This window comes from Elephantulus edwardii, unplaced genomic scaffold (genome assembly GCF_000299155.1).
Source record: "Elephantulus edwardii isolate Elephantulus edwardi_28Jun2011 unplaced genomic scaffold, EleEdw1.0 scaffold00309, whole genome shotgun sequence".
In the NCBI taxonomy this organism is placed as follows: Eukaryota; Metazoa; Chordata; class Mammalia; order Macroscelidea; family Macroscelididae; genus Elephantulus; species Elephantulus edwardii.
Window position 1 is genome coordinate 2524189 of NW_006400059.1, and position 19945 is coordinate 2544133.

At 47.2% G+C, this 19945-nt stretch overlaps 1 protein-coding gene across 1 annotated transcript in view; it reads left to right on the top strand.

The window, feature by feature from the left end:
* The window catches only part of GALNT14 (UDP-N-acetyl-alpha-D-galactosamine:polypeptide N-acetylgalactosaminyltransferase 14 (GalNAc-T14)), a 413330-nt gene extending 400615 nt beyond the window's left edge, over positions 1-12715 (top strand). The window contains exons 14-15 of the mRNA XM_006901133.1: positions 11202-11321; positions 12557-12715. Of these exons, the coding sequence (XP_006901195.1) occupies positions 11202-11321; positions 12557-12715 (279 nt within the window). The remainder of the gene's footprint in view (positions 1-11201; positions 11322-12556) is intronic.
* The last annotated feature ends 7230 nt before the right edge of the window (positions 12716-19945 follow it).

The window sequence follows — 19945 nt, forward strand, 5'->3', positions numbered from 1 at the left end:
GCTGTCTCTTAGAGCTCATCTTTCTCCAGTACCCCCAGTTTCTGGACAGTTTGAGCACTTCAGCCTCCAGAACAGCTGTTCTTGGACCCTACGTTCATGTTAGGTCCTACGTGTATGTTGGCTTAGCAGTCCTCAACCCTGCCACTATTGACAGTTTGGACCAATAAATCTCTGGTCTCTGCACCAAAGATTGTTCAGCAGCAACCCTGGTTTCTACCTGCCAGATGCCAACTGCTTTTTGTTGCTGTTATTGTCAGTTTGTTCATACTTGCCTTCCCTCCCTTTTTTAGTATTATTTTATACTGGTTTACATACAAAGTTCATGAAATGCATACACATTGTTCTTGTTGTTAGATGCCTTTAAAAAGACCAAACCTTCAAGCCACAGATCAGAACCTTGCTCTATCCCACACCATCCCTGTCATCTCCACCATGCCAATTGTTACAGTCCCTGTGTCAGTCCATATCCTCTAGGGTCTACCTCGCACAGAGCAGCTGGTGGATTTGAACCATGTGCCTTTGAGATTGCAGCACAGCTTCTTACCATTAGGCCACCAGTTGTTTACCTTAGAGGCAGAACCAACCCATAGCTGACCCTCCAGTGGGTTTTTGGAGCCAGTGATTGAAAAAGACCATGGCCTGAATCAGGCATGCCTTAGTCCTCAAGCTAACATCATTGCTCATCAGTAATTAGGAGAGGCTCCTAACTACAGACTTTCCCAGTGAAATATGTCTCCTTCTCTCCTTACTAACCAAGTGTATTTATTGTAAAGATGAAGTTGTGGACAGTTTCTATCTTTTCTCTATCTGTCATGATGTTGCCTAGCGATCCAGTGGTGAAAATTTTAATTTCTTGACATTGAGATGCAGTCCATATTTGAAGGCTATTAATAAGTCTTTGATCTTCTGCAGTAAGGTCGTTAAGTCCTCCTTACTTTCAGCAAGCAAGGTTGGCGATGGTGTGGATAATGCACACCTTGGTCTTGAGATTCACATCATTGCTCTTCAGTACTTTAAAGAGGTCTTTGATAACACATTTTCCCAGTGCAATTTCTCTTTTGATTTCTTTTGCTGCTGTTACCACTGATGTAGATTATGGATCAAAAAAAAATAAAATAAAATAAAAATCTGGCTAAAGACGTCAGTCTTTTTTCCGCCATGCTATGCTCCATCCTAATGGTCCACCGGTGAGGAATTTTGGTTTTTTTTATGTTGATATGTAATCCATATTGAAAGCTGTAGTCTTTGCTTTTCTGCAGTAAATGCTTCAAGTCTGCTTCACTTGCTGCAAGCCAGGCTGTGTCATTTGAATAATGCAGGTTGTTGAAAGTTTTCCTCCAATCTTAATGCCACATTTTTCTTTATACAGTTCAGCTTCTTGAATGATTTGCTCAGCATACAGATTGAATAGGTGTGGAGAAAGGATACAGCCCTGACACACATGCCTTTCCTGATTGTCCTGTGCAGGATTGCCCTGTTTCCTGCTTGCACTGTTCCCTTGTTCTGTTTGGACAGCAGCTTCTTGCCTGGGTCTGGGTTTCATAAGAACACAATTAAGTTTTCTTAATTTCCCATTCTTATCAATGTTATCCAGAATTTATTACTATCCACACAGTCAAACTTGTTTGCATAGTCAAGAAAACACAAGTAAACATCTTTCTGGTATACTCTGCTTTCCCTAAGATCCTCTGACATCAGCAGTGTTGTCCCTTATTCCACAGCCTCTTCTGCGGTTTTAATTTCTAGCAATTCCCTCTTCCAATTATTTTTGAATAATCTTCAGTAAGATTTTGCTTGCACTTTATATTAATGATTTGGAAGCAGGAGGCATCTATTTCCTAAATAACATGCCTCCAGAAACTCTATGAACTTTGAGAAACTTCTTCACTCTGTTGAATCACCTACTTTTGGAATAGGGGAAATTAAGGATTTCTTTTAGTTAGTTGGTTAGGCAACTGCCATCCAAATTTCTTGGCACAGGCTATTTAGCATGCCTCCCAAGTTACACCTGTTTACTGAAACACCTCAATTTTTGTTCCATCAATATCTGGGCCTTAATTTTTGCCAATGCCTTCAGATGGCAATTCAGTGACCTGAATTTCCTCCTTCATTAGCATTGGGCTGTTGATCATATGCTCCTGGCTGAAATGCTTCAGTGTGGACCAATTGTTTTTGGTACATTGACTCCGCGTATCCCTTCCATCTTCTCTTGATGATTCTTGCATCTTTCAGTATTTTACCCATAGAATCCTTCAGCATTGCAACTCCAGATGCCAATTTTTATTGTTGCTATGTGCCATCGAGTTGCCTGTGACTCATAGCGACCCTGTGTTCAGCAGCTCTGAAGCCTGCCCTGTGCTGAGCCAGTCTCACTGACTCCCACACACCTACCCCCATTGCCCCAGTTACTGTATCGATCCATTTCAATGGTCTTCCCTTATTGCCTCCCCTCCAACTTTGTTAATCAAAACATATCTCCAGACATTGCCAGTTTCACTATGGGAGACAGAATCACCCTTGAGAACCATTTCCTTTGACAGTGGCAGCAGCCTCCCAGTCACACCCTAGTCCCACACCGATCTTTGCTCCTCCTTCTTCCTGCTTTACCAGTGATCACCCATCATTGTTTCCAAATGCCATCTCAGCATAGTCTTAGATGACTCCTCACTGTCTACTGCAAGCCCCAGACTCTTGGGTGTGGTAACCGCAGCCCAGCCGCTCACTGCCTGGCTTCAACCTGCGGTGGCTCCTCCTCTAGGACAGGGAGGGGACTGTCTGAGGCCATGGGAAAAGGACAAAGGCATTCTCCAAGGGGCGCATTTGACTTTCCAGTGTAGCAGCGTGACTGGCAGTGACACAGTTGCTCAGGTGACATAGCATGCTATGAGTAGGTATCAACATCATTCTTTTCCACATCTGCTGTGGGGGACCCCAGCAGTCAGAATCTCATTTTGCCCCTTTTCCTGAACAGGAGTTTGCTTGTTTATCTCCAGCAAAATGAGACTTTTTCAGACTCGGATGTTTTGGCTGGATCATTCAGTGGGGACAGAGTACCGCCATGTGGGGTAAATGGAGAACGGAATAGCTCTGTCATCTGCAGACAAAAAAGGCGAGCGTGATAACAGTATCCAAGTGCGCTAATAGTTCTCCACCAGATAGTCTAAGGTGACACTCTGCTTTGATTGGGAGAGAATCTGTGAGCTTGTGGGACAGCAGTATGAATCAGGAGGATGGGGAAACAACTCAGTCCACTTCACCAGGCTATACTGGGTACTGCTGTGCTCCAGACTCCATGCTGCATGCTGAGAGTACAAAGACAAGTTAACAGAACTGTACACAGCTGCCATGGTAGAGAGGTCCACAGCCTAACAATTAAACTGGCAAGCAGAAAGTACTAGACCTGTACTATTGCTGTTGTGTACCATCAAGTTGCAGCCAACTCATAACTGTTATACTAGCGGGTTTTCCGAATTGCTGAAACTGGGGAAGACCTGAAGCATTTACTGCAGATCAGGGACTGCAGTCTTCAGTGTGGATTAAAGCTCAACATCAAGAAAACAAAGAGTCTCATCACTGGGCCAGTTGGTAGCACCATGATAGATGGAGAAGAGATTGAAGGTGTAAACAATTACAGCTTGCTCAGCTCCACAATCAACATTCTTGGCACCAGCAGTCAGGAAATCCAAAGTTTAATTGCATTTGGGAAGTCTGCTGTCAGGGACCTCTCCAGAGTACTGAGGAGCAATGACATTGGTCTAGAGAAAGGTGTGCCTGATCCAGGCCATGGTCTTTAAAATTACATGCTATGCATCAGAGAGCTGGACAGTGGCTAGAGTTGACAGAAGAAGAATCAATGCTTTTGAGTTGTGGTGCTAGAGAAGAGTATTAAACATATCATGGACAGCCACGAGAACAAATAAGTCTGTCTTGTAGAGGGTGAAACTAACTTTCTCCTTGAGGCTAGGATTTTGAAGCTCCACCTCACATACTCTGGGCGTATGGCCAGGAGGGACCAGTCCTTGGAGAAGCACATCATGCTTGGAGAGGTGGAGGGACAGCACTGGAGAGGAAGAGCCTGGATGAGATGGAAATCTGAGGCAATGGGATTAGGTATGTCAGAGTCAGTGAGACTGGCTCAGGATAGAGCAGGGTTCAGAGCTGTTGTATGTAGGGTTGCAATGAGGGGCAAGGGACTTGGTGACACACAACAACAAGTCACCCTGGAGGAGATTGCACATTTTTCTCCCACAGAGTAGCTGGTAGGACCAGTGACCCAACTCCTTTCTACATAAACTACCTCTCAGCCTTCAATTCTCTTGACAGCAGCAAGGTGTTCTCCTCCTAGCCCTGCTTTGCCCACTTCTCTTCCCACCTGCATCTCCTGCATTTCTCCTGCCTCTTGGCCTATCTCACTCATTCAGCCCCCTCCCTGCTCCACTTCTGTTCATGTGAAACTCTGTAACAGTAGTGAAATAAGAATCCTTTAAATACATATTATTATAATCCCCATTTTACAGATGATAGAACCAAGCACAGAAAAGTAGTCCACAGACATTCAGTAGCAAGTGACAAAGCTGGGGTTTGGAAATGTTCCCTGTCATTGTCTCATGTCACTGTTGAATAGCTCTGATACTGCTGATGGTGGCAGAGTCATAGCTATTCCTGAGGTCCCTCTTACTATTATTATCTCTAAATCCTAATGGTGATAGAAGGAGAATTGATGCCTTTGAGCTGTAGTACTGAGAAGAGTATCGAACATACTGTAGACTGTTAAGAGAAAAAACAGATTCATCCTGAAGAGGGTGAAACCAGGCTGCTCCTTGGAGGCAAGGATTCTGAAGCTTCGTCTGACATACTTTGGACATGTTGCAAGGAGGGACGGGTCCCTGGAGAGGAACATCATGCTTGGGAGGGTGGAGGGACGGTGCAGGAGGGGAAGACCCTCGATGAGATGGATTACTCCAGTGACTGGGGTAACCAGAGTGAGTGTGTTGGAGATTGTGAAGTTGGCACAGGATAGAGCAGGGGTCAGAGCTGTTGTCCATTGGGTTATAAGTCGCAGGCAACTCAACGGCACAAAACAACAATAACAATACTAATATATACACCAGACTTACTTTCACAAGAGATGTCTTCCAATATCCTTGAAGAATACTCAGCCACTTACTAGTGGCATCCTTTTAGAAGGGAGAAACAAAGGTGTATCCCCATGCCAGAGGTTTTGAGAGGCAAACCAGTAATAAAGACCAGACCCTGACATCTGTGAGAATTGAAGGCCGGACCTCAGAGGTGCTGCAGATCAAGGGAACCCATGCAGTGCTGGCTCCTAGCCTGTGTGTCCTCCCTCTCCTCCCATCTTTAACTCTGTCTCATACATTGAAACCCCTGTGGCTTGCTCATCCAAGCCCCGTCACCCCTTTTTACAACCCTCCTTGGGCCAGTATATGCATCCTAGTGACCTGGGAAACCTTGGAGGACAGGCTAAGTCTGAAATCAAGGACAGGCCATGTGGACAGGATATTCTGAAGCCTGAGGTAACTAGAATGAAGGAACATCACAGGTCAGACCCCCAGAGCTCTGGAATCCTGTTCCAGCTGGCCATACACCCCCAAGGGTGTATTCTAGGAGCCCAGGTGTCCTCACTGCTGAATAGAGACACACACACCCCTCCCCAGACCTTGGCAGGCTCGAGTCCTTGCCCCACCCTGCCAGCCATCCCTCACCCTGCCATCCCTCCTTCCCCCGCTGCCTTGTCAACCATGGGAGCAGATGTTTTTAATCTCCGTGTGTATCGAAGGTGTCAGCACACTGATGCCTTGGGTGAAATGAGAGAGAAATGCATCATCCGTTTGTAAACATGTGCAGTCCAAGAAGTCTCCAGGTTAACAAGTTTCCTCTTTATTGGCTTCTCCAGGAAAAAAAAAAAAAATCTTGGGAAAGAAGACAGATGCACCAGCCTCGTCTCTACCCTAATTTAAAGAAAGAGACAAAAATTAAAAATATTTTAAAGCATTGTTGGTGTGCCCTTCTACCTGTCATGCAGGCTACTAGGCTATGGGTTACGTGTCCAACAGCTGTGTACCCTGGATGCATGAGATGGCGCGAAAACTCTGCTCTGATACCCAGACTCAACAGGACACCTCTCAGTGCATGAGGCCAGAGTCAGCTGGGGAAGGGGAGGAGCTGCAGGCATTTCTGCTTCCCTGCCTGGTGACCTTCTACCACACCTTTGAGAAATATCCTTGTCAACAGCTGCCACTCCAGTGTATCCCTTGGGAAGTAAAGAGAAGGTCGTTTCCTCAAGAATGTTCCCTCCGGCTATCTTTCTTTCTGTTGTCTCCTCTGTCATACCAGAGCCAAAACCCCCACTGCGATAGGGTCAAGGTGATTTCATGGTGGCCCTCCACCATGTTTCCAAGGCCACAAATTTCAACAGCAGTAGACTGTCTTGTCTTACTCCCTTAGGATGCCTGATGGATTCAAACCACTGACCTTCTGTTTAGCAACCCCAAAAGTAATGCACGCACCGCTAGGAGTTCAGTATCATCAGTACAGCAGACCCATTACCCTCTGCAGCAGGAAGGAACAGGTGTTACCTTCGCCTTCTCAGGGAGCTGAGGTAGAGTTGACTAACTCGCCGAGACTCACAGGGTTGATGAATGGAGAGCCAGGATTCCAGCCCCAGTCGTCTCTCTGGAGCCAACCAGTGACTCACCAGAAAATGTATTGCCTGTGGGGTTTTTCACAACAACCCACTCACTGTGGCTCATCCTTCAGAAGTCCAAGTGCTTCCTGACATCAGCTGATCTCTGGTTCAGGTGAGCCCAGGCTTACTCCAGACCCTTTGAGAGAGTGCTTCTAGAGGCTGGCCCCATGGGAGAAAGCCTGCTGTCTATTTCTCTGATGATTACAGCCAAGAAAATCTTAACAGCAGTTCTGCTTTGTCAGTTGACCAGGAGTCAGAAGTGACTCAACAGCAGCTAACAACAACGCTCACCCATCTGTTTCTTCTTACCTGTCAGAGCAGTACTATTCATGGAGCGCATACTGTATGTCGGGGTCCAGACACTAGGCTAATCCACGAAACAACCCCACAAAGTGTATCCTGTTATTACGCCCATATTATGAATAGGGTCAGCAAAGCTTTGAGAAGGAGAGCAACTCCACCTCATTCATGCAGAGTAAATGCCAGAACAGTGTTTGGACAAAGGCCTGTTGCCTCCAACCCCAGCTCTTCAGCCTAGACCCAGGGCTCTCAGCCTCAGGACCACTGGCACTGGGGTTGATCCCTTCTGGATCCTCTGGAGAAGTGGTTTTGAGGCATTGTTGTGTGATAAGAGGCTTCACAGCATCTGTGATTTTTACCCACTAGATGCCAGCAACAACCCCTACCACTTCTAGTCATGACAGTCAAAATGTCTCCAGGCATTGCCAAATGTCCCTCAAAATTTAGCGAGCAAGATTACCTCAGCCACATTTGACTGGTTGCTTCATACCTTTCAGAATAGGAAGTCCCCGATTCCAAGCTCATCCCTCAACCTGGACCCCTGACTCCTTCCTCACACCTGCCTCTTTTGGGACTTTACCCTTCCTATTGTCTCATCTAAGGGAATCTTTCCTCTCTCCATCTCCATCCAGTACAAGATTAGACAGACTTGCGTCCATTTCAGCACCAGCTCTTACAGGGACAGCCCAGCAGCCACGTAATAAATGGATAGCAAGCACCTCCCTCCCCTTTCTCCCGCCAGCAGTGTCTTTCTCCAGAGACTTCTTCTTAAGCACATATTGTCTTAGAGTGGCCATCCTGGATGCACTTTTCCATTCTCTCCTCCTCAGCCCCTCGCAAAGGGTGAAGGCCCCGCTCCAGCCTCCATGGGCACAGTGTTCCTGTGCGTCCATGACCTGGGAGTGGGAGTATTCATCATCATGGGTTGTGGTTTTGTCATCCCCCAAGTGGAGATGTCATTAGAGAGCTCACATTTCCTGAGTGAGTGAGGCCAGCCTGAGTGACCACCACAGACTTGCAGGAGCCTGTTTCTTACTCCAGGATTGTCTGATAGGCACATTCATCATAGCCATTCTGAGAAGTCTGACAGGCTGCAGGGAATCAGAAAGCCTCTCCGTGAATGTCCCACTCCTTCCTGCCTGTTCCCATGAGCATTATCCCCTCTCTCCTCTCGAAGATGTGGCCTGCCTGTTACAGTATTCCTCTGGAAAACCACAATAAATTCCTTAAATGCCAGTGAAGCACTTTTTGAATGGAAAGCTCACATAGCATGAAGGCTGTCATCTGTGTGTGCTCACACGTGCCCCCTGGCAGGGGATGGTCTTAGAGGTAGTTCCTTAGCCCTCAGCCCCGTATGCACATGCATCCTTCCCAGAAGGCACTTCTTCATGGAGCCTCTCGGATGCCAGAAGCATTCCGGCTACTCTCTGTGCTTGAGGCAAGAAATGTCTAAATAGGCTTTCAGATATTGTAGCATATTTCATTTTATATTTTATTTTTCTTTGTTAATAATTTCAACATAAAAAAAAAGTCAGTGTACTGTGATTTGCTGACAATGGCAGGCTTTATTTTGTAAATGATAATCCATGGTTCCCTGCTGGTGGTCAGCTCATGAGACAGCTAGATGGGCCTTGTCTTCGAGTATCAGTGACTTTGTGTGGTGCCTCATTTCTAGCGAAGGGCAAGAGCCTGAACCTCGAGGCCACTTGTACTGTGCAGTCAGCGTGGACAGTTCCCTGCCTGTAGACCTGGCCCTTGACCCTGGCGTTCTCCCTTTCCTGCAAAACAGGGCCTCTTTCCCAGGACCTGTTTCTACTTCCTGTGTTACACTTGAGTATTTGGGGTCCCAGATCCCCCACACATACGAGAGACCTGTGTGTGTATCTCATCCCTTGGTTGTCCCCAAGGGTAGACTGAGTCACTAGTATACACATCCCTACACATTATATAAGGAAATATATAGGGTATTATATAAGGGAGGTGGGGGGACCAGGTTGAATGTCTAGGCTAGGGGGTTTGCCTTGTAGGACAGAGCCAGGGGTGGGATGAAAAGGACCAGACACGGGCTAAAGGCCAGCACTGCGTGTGTCCCCATAATCTGAAGCAGATTAGAAGATTATGGGCCCTCATTTATCTTCTTACCTTAATCCCATTAATATCAGGAATGAGTCTTCTTGCTGGCCAGCCTCTCCCCTCAGTCCCTGGCATAGAATTATTTCCCTCTTCCTAGGGGTTGCCAAGGGGATCGGCCAAGATGGCCAGCATTCCCTGTGGAGCTGGCTCTGGCCCATGCTTTGTCACGTTTACAACTCCGAGGAGAATTTCAGGATGTCCAGAGCAGCAGTGGCTCTGCCAGCACCCGCGGTAGCAGAGCTGTTTAGGTGTGTAGGCTTATAAATCACTTACCGGCTTGTGACCCAGGCCACCTCTCTGTAAACAGGGTAATGATACCTACGTCATAGGATTCTTACACAGATGAGATTAACCAGTCTTCGTAAAGTTCTTCGAGCGCGGCACCAAATAAGTGCTCACTCAGCGTTCCTGCTGTTAGCATTATCATCATGATTATTACACCACTTTGGTGTGAACAGACTTCTTTCCCTTGCAGCTTATACTGGAAGGTGGCAGATGGTATGTGTGGAAGAGTGCTCACAAGGCCAACGGAGAGCCTCTCAGTGTGCTCTAATTAGTGCATTTCACGCTTTTTCTTATGGAAAATTTCAAACATAATACTGACACGAAAGTCAAGAGAATAGTATAAGAACGCCATGCTGGACTCAAGAGTTAGCGGCCCGCAGCAGTCTTGTTTTGGCTGTGTTTCCATCCACACTGCGCCCCCCTCCTCCCCAGGGGACCCATTCTTGATCTAGATCTCCCAACATCAGCAAGGAGAAGAGACAAACTCTCTGCAGGCAGCAGCCATCCTTGAGGGGCAGCTCGCAGGGACGGGTGCCTTCACCCAGCCTGAGGCAGAAGATAAGAGGCCCCAAATCTGGTGAGGAGTGGTACTGACTCTGGGGGGAAATATACCCTGTTCTCAGGACAGCAGGAGGCCCAAGACTGTGGGTGAGATGAAGCGAACAAATCAGACCCTGTGAAGACGTTTGAGATATCAACACCCAGAGGAGACCGGGAAAGGACCAGGGCCTGGAGACAGGTGGCCAGCAGCAGGGAAGGGCAGTACAAGAGGCAACAACCGGCATTATTTCAGTTGAGGGGACACTTAGCCTTGGTGCAAGAGAACTGGTCTGCTAAGGGCCCTCTTTCAGTGGCTGGGAGTCAGTTGCTCAGCCGGGTACATTGAAGTGAACAAATACAGTCCTAATAGTGGTTCTTCCTGACAGCTTGCCTCGGGAATTCAATCACAGAATCACCCCAGGGCTCTGTGATGAAGCCAAAGAGCAGGAATTGCCCCCAAATCACAGCTTAGCGGGGGAAACCCTCTCGTCAAGGATCACAATCCAAGAAGGATTATGTATGCACTCATGCAACCCCACACCTCCCCGACTGGGGAAATGAGGGGCACTAAAGTTACTCCAGCAGGTGCATTGTGGTCCCCTGCACTTGGGAGGGAATCTGAGTCAGAGCTTGTAATGAGCCCCACAGAATACCCTCCTTTCCTCATTCCGTCCAAGAGCTGCTAGGCAGTTCGCCTTCTCAGCATCTACCCCCCACAGAAGGCTGTGGTACAGATGATCTTCAGCTGACACACTGCGGTCTGTGCACAGCCTGGAAGAATGTTTCCCATGACTTTCTTTTCCCCAGGCAGCTCCCCTTTCCGCTTCCCCCTTCTTCACTTCCTCATTCCTGCAGCCACTCGGTTCGCCTCAGTGGGGTCTGGGCCTTGGGGTGTGGATTTGGGCCAGCTGTGTTTTCCTGAAATGCCCAGTATGAGAACCAGGGGATGACCATGATGTTTCCTGCAATTGAAGAAGTGGAGACCTAGCAGCAAACCAGGATGTGGCTTGGCGTCTCACAGGGATAGAGCCGGCGGTGTGGGGACCGAGGCCACAGTGGCGGCCCTGTGACCTCTAGCTCTCTGGCATTTGAATAAGCATTTTCCAAGGGTCCTTGTTCATAGTCAGTACCTGCCAGGACTCTATCTTACCCCAGAGCCCTTTAGCAAACTGGAATGATCTTCAATGCAGAGTCAATTGTATCCAAGGATCCCTGACTCTCCTGGTCTTCTCCCCAGGTGTGGGCCCTCACGTACAACCAGCAGATCCTCCAGGACGAGCTGTGCCTCTCGGTCACCACCTTCTTCCCTGGTGCGCCAGTGGTTCTTGTGCTTTGCAGCAACGAAGATGACAAACAGGTACGTGCCCAGAGGATCCTTCCTGGGCCAGGGCAACCCTCAGTACTGCTGCTATTCTTGGGGTCCGGAAGAAGAGAAGATGTGCAGAGAGGAAGTATGTGGGCACCAAGAAAGGGTTGATGAGAAAAGGTGGTTGTGGTTAGAAATCGGGTGGAGGGGGGCAGGTGTTGAGCACCCCCGGCTGAATGTAGGCGTCTGTTACAGGTGACAGCACCCTCCTCTTAGATTGCCAACCCCTGACAGGTTGCCGCCCTCACTGAACTACACCAAGCAGGTTCAAAATGGCCTGTCCTGTCGGTGCCCTGACGTCCACCTGAGATCTCAGACCAGTGTAGGTCTCTGGAAGAGCCTTTTTGGTCTCAGGGATGAGCAAGGCCGAGGCCTTTGTCCTCAGAGGCCTGGGGCTCCTGCACTGTCTCCACCAAAGTGCTGACTGCTTTGGATGTGCCAAGCACCCAGTTATTCTAGCACAAAAAGTTTCCCAGCACGAAGTTTTCCCAGCAAATAAGATGTTGCAATTGGAGAGACCAAGATTCAGATGCCTGGGCTGTGACTGGCAGTGTGAGTCATTGTCGATTATGTGACCTCTCTGAGCTTCTGTTTCCTGCTTTGTAAAGTGAGGCTGTAGATGCCCAGTGTGCAGGGTAGCTGTTCACAGCCATGCACATGGGCCAGAACTCAGCGCCACATAATTGCAGTTCTCTGAAGCCCGTCCATACCCTTGCTTCTCGGCATTTAAAGTGAAGTCTGAGAAACAGCAGCAGGAAACCTACCTCTGCCTTGGGCACTCAAGCATGCTGGAGGAGCAAAAGTTTACTGCCACGAGCCACTTGCCCCTGCTCCCATTAGCCTCCCTGCGCCCCAAATCACCAGCTCTATCCAATATTATTATTATTTTTTAATACTGCAGATAGCAAGCTTGGATTATTTTTTTCCTTTCTTTTGCTTGCCCCTGTGACTAGCTCACTTCACATGCTCTGGCCGATTGCTTGGAAAGTTATTGCCTCCTAATGAGTTTTTCAAGCAAACATATTGATTTCCCTTCTGCTATTCTAAATCCAATCTTAAAAAAAAGAAAACGCAAACAAACACCAGCAATACCTGGCAGAGCAATTAGGTGCCGTTTCGTTCCTCCATGGGGCTGAAGTCAGGCATCCGAGTGACCCGAGGTGGAACGCCAGCCTTGGCCGAGAAACCTGGTTCACCCCTCTCTTCTCTGTTCCTCTCTCTCTCAGCGATGGACTAAGGCGGGCTCCCGCATCGAGCACATGGCCTCCCACCTGTGCCTGGACACGGACACATTTGGAGAGGGCTCAGAGAATGACAGCGAGGTCGTCATCAACCCGTGTGAGTCCTCACTCATCACCCAGCACTGGGACATGGTGAGCTCCTGAGGGGCCTCCGGGCACTGGCCTGGACCGGGGCGCTTCCCGGACAAGAAGCAGGCTGGACACAAGGCTGCCCACAGCCAGAACTACTGCAGATGCCCTGGACTGGGAGGTGGAGGCAAAGCCCCCCCAGGACAGGAGCCACTGTCTCAGGGAGGATGGAGGAGAAGTTGCAAGTCACAAGTCAGACACAAACCCACATGTTTTCAATGTGTTGAACCCCCGCCCTGACTGTGTTTCCCAGTTTGTACCTGGAGACAGATATCCAGTGGGGAGCACATGATGCCCCTTTCTTATAAAGGAGGCCCTTGGGGGAGGCTAGAGAGAGAAGCCTTCCTTGTAACTGGGCCAGGACAGAGCAACGAAGAATGGAGGTTGTTTTCATAACCAATAAAGATGATCTTAGTCTTGTTCTCTGCATATATGTTCTTTTTTGTGACTTGAGTTAGCTGAGGGCTAAACCAGGTTCTCCTTTAGTGGGGTGGGGTGTGTACTCTTGGGGGCCTTCCGGCAGGGTGGAGTAAGGAGAAGGGGCCACAGGAAGCCTGTGCTGTTGACTTGCCTCTGCCACCACCTGGCTGTGTAATCTGAAAAAGACCCGGAGCTTCCCTGGCCTCCATAACCTGTTGCATGAAGTGGGGGTAAAGAGCCAGTTTGGTGGGTCTGACTCAGGGGTGAATAGTCTACCTCCTCTGGGGACATTCGATCAAATTCAGATGCTCTGGGTCCCACTTGTGGAGGTCCTGATTTAGCAGGTCACCCCTGGGTCCGAGCACTTCAGCTGATTGTGGTGTTGCTGTCTGGTTTCTCATATGGCCTGGGCAGCCTCAGGCCTCCATGGCCCCTCAGGCCTCTGTGGCCCCACATCTGTGGCACCAACACACTTGTTTCTAGTCTGTTAAAAACCAGTGTGCTCTAGAGACTGGTCGTGGTGGCTCCCTGTTCTTGTCAGCTAGGGTGAAGGATAGAACCAGTACATAGCTGACCCTGTAGCAGAGTTCCATAAATCACATGTGAGGAAATTGCTCACGTTTCTTCCTCAGAGCAATTGGTGGATTCGAACTATCAGGGCGAGGCAGCCTCTGTGCCACCAGAGCACCCTCCATATTGGTTTAAATTTCCCAAAATGTGTGTGTCATTCTCTGCTAAGGTTAAGTTCCCTCACCAGCTGTTTTATAACTGGCTTAGCTTCTTATTGCTGTGTTACATCACTCCAAAATGTAATGGCTCAGAACATCACACGTTCCTTATTCCATAGCCTCTCACAGTCAGGACAACAGGCAGAGCTTCAGGAACTTGTGCTTCAGGCCCTCGCAAGGCTGCAGTAGTTAAGGTGCTGGCCAGAACAACCGGCATCCTAAGGCACATCGGGTGGAGTATCTGCTCCAAGCTCACTCAGTGCTTGTTGGGTGAGTCTGTTCCTTGATGACTGTGGCCAGAGGCCACCCTCGGTTCTTCGATGCATCAGCATCTATAGCATGACCACTGGCTTCACCAAAGCCAGCAAGAGGCTCACAGGATAAGCAAGACAGAGTCACACAACTACATCACAACTGAATCCCAGACCCTGTCGTTCTGTCTGCTAATAGCACTGGTGATAGGGTGGCAAAGTGCTCACCTGCAGGTCATAGGTTAGGCTCCACTCCCTGCTCCCCGGGAGACAAATGCAGCAGTCTTTGTCTGTAATCCTCACAGGTATTAGAAAACCTACAGAATATTCTACTCAGTTCGGTAGGGCCACTCTGAGGCAGAATCAACACTACGACAGTGAGTTTGAGTCTTTATTTGTTTTGCTCTATCCATAGTCCATGGTCTGTCTTTAGAAGTAGGTCCCTAGGTCCAGCTAGGTCCTAGCTAGTCCTAAGCCCTAGCAAGTCAAGGTAGGTCCTAGGCTAAGGGAGTGACCCAAGAAAGTGACCGTAAGAAGTGAGGATCAAGGGGTTACAGAGAGTCACGTTGCAATCAGCCTTCCATGGCAACTATTATACTTGATGCAGGTGCCTAACTCCTTCAACCTGAAAGTCCCCCAGGCTTAAATAGGCAATGGTCCAAGCTCATCATATAAAGAGCTCATCATTATCATGGGCTACTACAGACATGGAAAATGTAAGGCTGTGTGTGCATATAGACCAGAATCTCCACTGGCGGGCTAGTTATCTTTGCACAATTCTTCCACTGCCTTTTTGTAATTAGCCTCATGTCGGGGCTGTTTAACTGAGGAGAAGAGCCTACGGAGTAGATAGACATCCGCAGAAGACATTTTGATGGCTCCTTCAGCTGTGTGTCTGCCAGGATCAGGCCAGCCTTGCAGAGAGGAAAGAACAGAGAGGATTGCCCAGCATCCTGAGCCCCACAGAGGAGGATGAGAACAGTTTTGTTCTGGTCTCAGATGCCCACTTACTGCATGTCTGCATATGTGTCTGGTGTCAATCTTTGGTGGCAGGAACTTACCTTTATCTCCAGTACTAAGCCTGGTACTGAGCTCTCAAGTTTTCAGTGAGTATTTTTTTTAATTTTTTTCTTAATTATTAACTTCAATGAAAATTTATAGAGACTTTGGATTTCCATTCATTCATTCATTGTTGCACTTTTCATGCTGCCCAATCCTTCCCCCTAGTACACTCCCTTCTTTGAAAAGTGAAAGAAAAATTTTTTCATTATTTTACAATCTTTCCCCCCCAAGTCCATTCCACTATGGAGCCTTCATTCTGGACTCCTGTCATGACAATAATACCTAATTATATATCCCTTTTAAACGGTTTTCTCCCTCATCTGTTTCATTGCAGTATACGTTATTTATCCCATCTTTCTCAGTCTCCCCCCAACTCCGATGTTAGTCCCGTTTTATAACAGTGGCACCAGTCAGTATTTTTCCCTTTGTGACTGAGATATTTCACTCAGCATAATGTCCTCCAGGGTCACCCATTTTGAATAATATTTCATGAGTTCCTTGTTTTTCAATGCAGTATAGTATTCATTGTGTGACTATACCACAGCTTCTCTATTCATTCGTTTGTTGATGGGCACTTAGGTTGTTTGCAACTCCTTGCTATTGTGAACAAAGATACAATAAACATTCAGTGAGTGAGTATTTTCTTTAAAAGATGATCAAATAAAAGAGTCCATGCCCAAGATAAATTTATTTTGTTTGTACTTTATGACCTCTGTCAAACATCTAAGGAAATGAAAAAAGATAAATGGTGGGCTTTGCCCCATGGGACAAACATTTTGGTTTTTAACTCTCCCTCTTTTGATGTGGCAGGGGGGCTAACTCACATTCAATACTCTTGTGTGGCTTCTATTGCAAAGAGAAATAATTTTTATAATAATAATGAAGACTGACAATAAAGGTGATCTGCCAGGAGGTTCCTCAGGTGGTGGTTGTTGTTATGTGCCACGGAGTCACTTGTGACTCATAGCAACCCTATTTACAAGAGCCCTAAACTCAGCTCTGTCCTGTACCAACCTCATTGTCTCCGACACACTCATCCCGATGCCCCAGTCATCGAATCAATCCACCACCCAGAGGGCCTTCCCCTCCTGCACCTGCCCTCCACCCTCCCAAGCATGATGTCCGTCTCCAAGGACCAGTCCCTCCTTACAACATGTCCAAAGTGTGTCAGACGAAGCCTCAGAATCCTTGCCTCCAAGGAGCAGCCCAGTTTAACACTCTTCAGGATTAATCTGTTTGTTTTCTTAGCAGTCCATGGTACCCTCAACACTCTTCTCCAACACCACAGCTCAAAAGCATCAGTTCTCCTTCTATCCTCCCTTCCCTAGTCATTGTCCAACTCTCTGATGCATAACAAGTGATTGCAAAGACCATGGCCTGTATCAGATGTACCTTAGTCTCCAAAGAGACATCATTGCTCTTCAGTTAATTTAGAGAGGTCCCTAATAACAGAATTTCCTATCGCAATACTTCTTTTAATTTTCTGGCTACTGGTGCCTAGAGTGTTGATTGTGGAGCCAAGCAGACTAAAGCTGTCAACAGTCTCAATCTCTTTACCATCCATCCTGATGCTGCCAATTGACCCAGTGGTGAGAATCTTTGTCTTCTTGGCATTGAGCCTCAATTCATATTATAGGCTGCAGTCCTTGACCCTCTGCAGTGAGCGCTTCAGTTCCTCCTCAGTTTCAGCAAGCAGGGTTGTGTCATCTGCATAATGCAGATTGTTGACAGATCTTCCACCAATTCTGATGCCACATTTCTCCTTATAGAGCCCAGCCTCTCAGATGATCTGTTCTGCATACATGTTGAAAAAGTATGGAGACAAGACACATCCCTGGCATACACCTTTCCCAATTTTGAACCATGCAGTGTTTCCCTGCTCTGTTCTGACGATTGCCTCTTGGCCCAAGTATAGGTTTCGCATTAGCACGATCATTCTTCTCAGAGTCAGCCACAGTTTGTTATGGTCCACACAAACGCCTTTGCATAATCAATGTGCCTTGGGTCGTACAAATGGCTAATTACACAGCTACTAACTGAGAGAGTGGCAGTTCAAATCCACTCAGAGGGACTTTCTAAGAAATACTTGCCCCTGAAAGATCACAGCATTGAAAGCATTATAGAGCACAGGTCTAATCTGAAGCACACAGGTTTCCAGTAGTCAAAATGAACAGAAACTGATTTGCTTTGATATTTTGGAGTCTGATGGCAGAGAGATAAGGATCCCTGATGGTATAATGGAAACTCACATCTACTAACCAAAAGATTGGTGGTTTTGTAGGTGAAAAAACCTAGGAATCTGTACCTGCAAAGACTTGAGTTCAATTTAAACTCATCACCACCCAGTCAGCTCCGTCCTATAGCAGCCCTCCACCAGGGTTCTAGGCTATTAATCTTCACAGGAGATGACTGCCCATCTTTACCCTTGTAGCGACTGGTGGATTAGAACTGCGGAAGCCTCATACTCTTTTGATTTATAGTACAATTTACTATGGACTACACCAGATTATAGCCTAGAAAATTCTAAGGCAGTTGTACTCTGTCAAAAGGGAACACAGCCAAGTTGAAATCAATGCAGTGGCACCTAACAGCATCAGGACAGATGTGAAGGGGAGGGTGTCCACATCTGAGCTTCAGTGTGTATGCTTTAAGGCTTCCTTAGTGGAAGACACACTCTGATAACGCAAATAAGCATCATTTGATGGCTTCACAATTGACGTACTTCTGCTAACAGATGCTGCCCTGGATGTGATCGCCAGGTTGTGCCAAGAAATCTGGAGAACAACCACTTGGCCAACTGACTGGAAGAGATCTATATTTGTTCCCATTCCGAAGAAAGGTGATTCAGCAGAGTGTGGAAATTATAGAACAGTATCGTTGATATCACATGCAAGCAGGATTGTGCTAAAGATTATCCCAAAATGACTGGAACAGCACATCAGCAGAGAACTGCCAGAAGTCCAGGTTGGTTTTAGACGGGGTCATGGTACTAGGGATATTGTAGCCAATGTTAGATGGATCTTAGCTGAAAGAAGGGAATGCCAGAGGAATGTCTATCTGTGTTTCACCGATTATGCAAAGGTGTTTGACTGTGTGGATCACAATAAACCGTGGCCGACTCTGAGAAGAATAGGAATCCCAGAACATTTGATCGTGCTAATGCGAAGGCTATACTTGGACCAGGAGGCAGTCGTCAGAACAGAGCAAGGAAACATTGCATGGTTTAAAACTGGGAAAGGTCTACTCCAGGGATGTGTCCTGTCTCCATACCTTTTCAATGTTTATGCAGGACAGGTTATCCAGGAGACTGGGCTCAATGAGGAGAAGTGTGGTGTCAGAATTGGAAGAAAACTCATTAACAATCTGTGTTATGCAGATGACACAACCCTGCTTGCTGAAACTGAGGAGGACCTGAAGCACTTGCTATGGAAAGTCAGGGACTGCAGCCTTTAGTATAGATTAAGGCTCAATATCAAGAAAACAAAGATTCTTATTACTGGGCCAATTGGCAGCATCATGATGGATGGTGAAAAGATTGAGATTGTTGACAATTTTATTTTGCTTGGCTCCACAATCAGCACCCTTGGCTCCAGCAGCCAGGAAATTAAAAGGTGTATTGCGATGGGAAAGTCTGCTGTTAGGGACCTCTCTAAAGTACTAAAGACCAACAATGTCAGTCTGGAGACTAAGGTGAGCCTGATACATTCCATGGTCTTTGCAGTCACTTGCTATGCATCAGAGAGCTTGACAATAACTAGGGATGATAGAAGGAGAATTGATGCCTTTGAGCTGTGGTGCTAGAGAAGAGTATTGAATAGACCATGGACTGCTAAGAAAACGAACAGATTGTCCTGGAGACAGGCTGCTCCTTGGAGGCAAGGATTCTGAAACTTCATTTGACATACTTTGGACATGTTGCAAGGAGGGACCAGTTCTTGGAGAAGGACATCATGCTTGGAAGGGTGGAGGGACAGTGCAGAAGAAAAAGACCCTCAATGAGATGGATTGATTCAGTGACTGGGCGTAATGAGAGTGAGTGTGTCAGAGACAATGAGATTGGCACAGGATAGAGCAGGGTTTAGGGCTGTTGTAAATAGGGTCACTATGAGTCCCAGGCGACTCAACAGCACATAACAACAATAGGTAGTACGTAAGGGAGCTCTAGTGGCCTTGTGGAAAGAAGCTGTGATGCAAACCCAAAAGAACATGGTTTGAGGCCACCAGCTGCTCTGTGGGAGAAAGATGAGCAATCTCCTCCTGTGTCATTAACTACCTCTGAAAAGTCACCAGAGTGTCAGCTATGGGTTGATTCCAACTCTACAATGCATAACAACAACAGGTAGTATATAACACTGTGTTGCTCTGCTATTCAAAAGGTTGGCGGTTCAAGTCCACAAGCTGCTCCTTGTGAGAAAGATGTCCCATCTTGTTAAGATTCACAGCTTCTGAGACCCGAGGAAGAGTCATCATGACTCTGAATCAACTTGATGGCAGTAGATAACACAGTTTTCTAGACTTCTCCAAACAGCATCATCCACTGATGGTGATGAAGCCAAACTTAAAGTGGTTTGTAGCTTAGAAGCTAAAAGGACATCAATTCCAAACCTCTATCAATTCAAAATAAGGTTGAAGAAACAGATAAGAAGGGAGCTCTGGTGGCCTAGTGGCAAGAACCTTCACTACAATCCCAGAGGTATGCGGTTCAAATGCACCAGATGCTTTGCTGAAGAAGGAGGAGCAATTTCCTCCTGTACCAGTCAGATCTGATTTGACAGTTCACACAC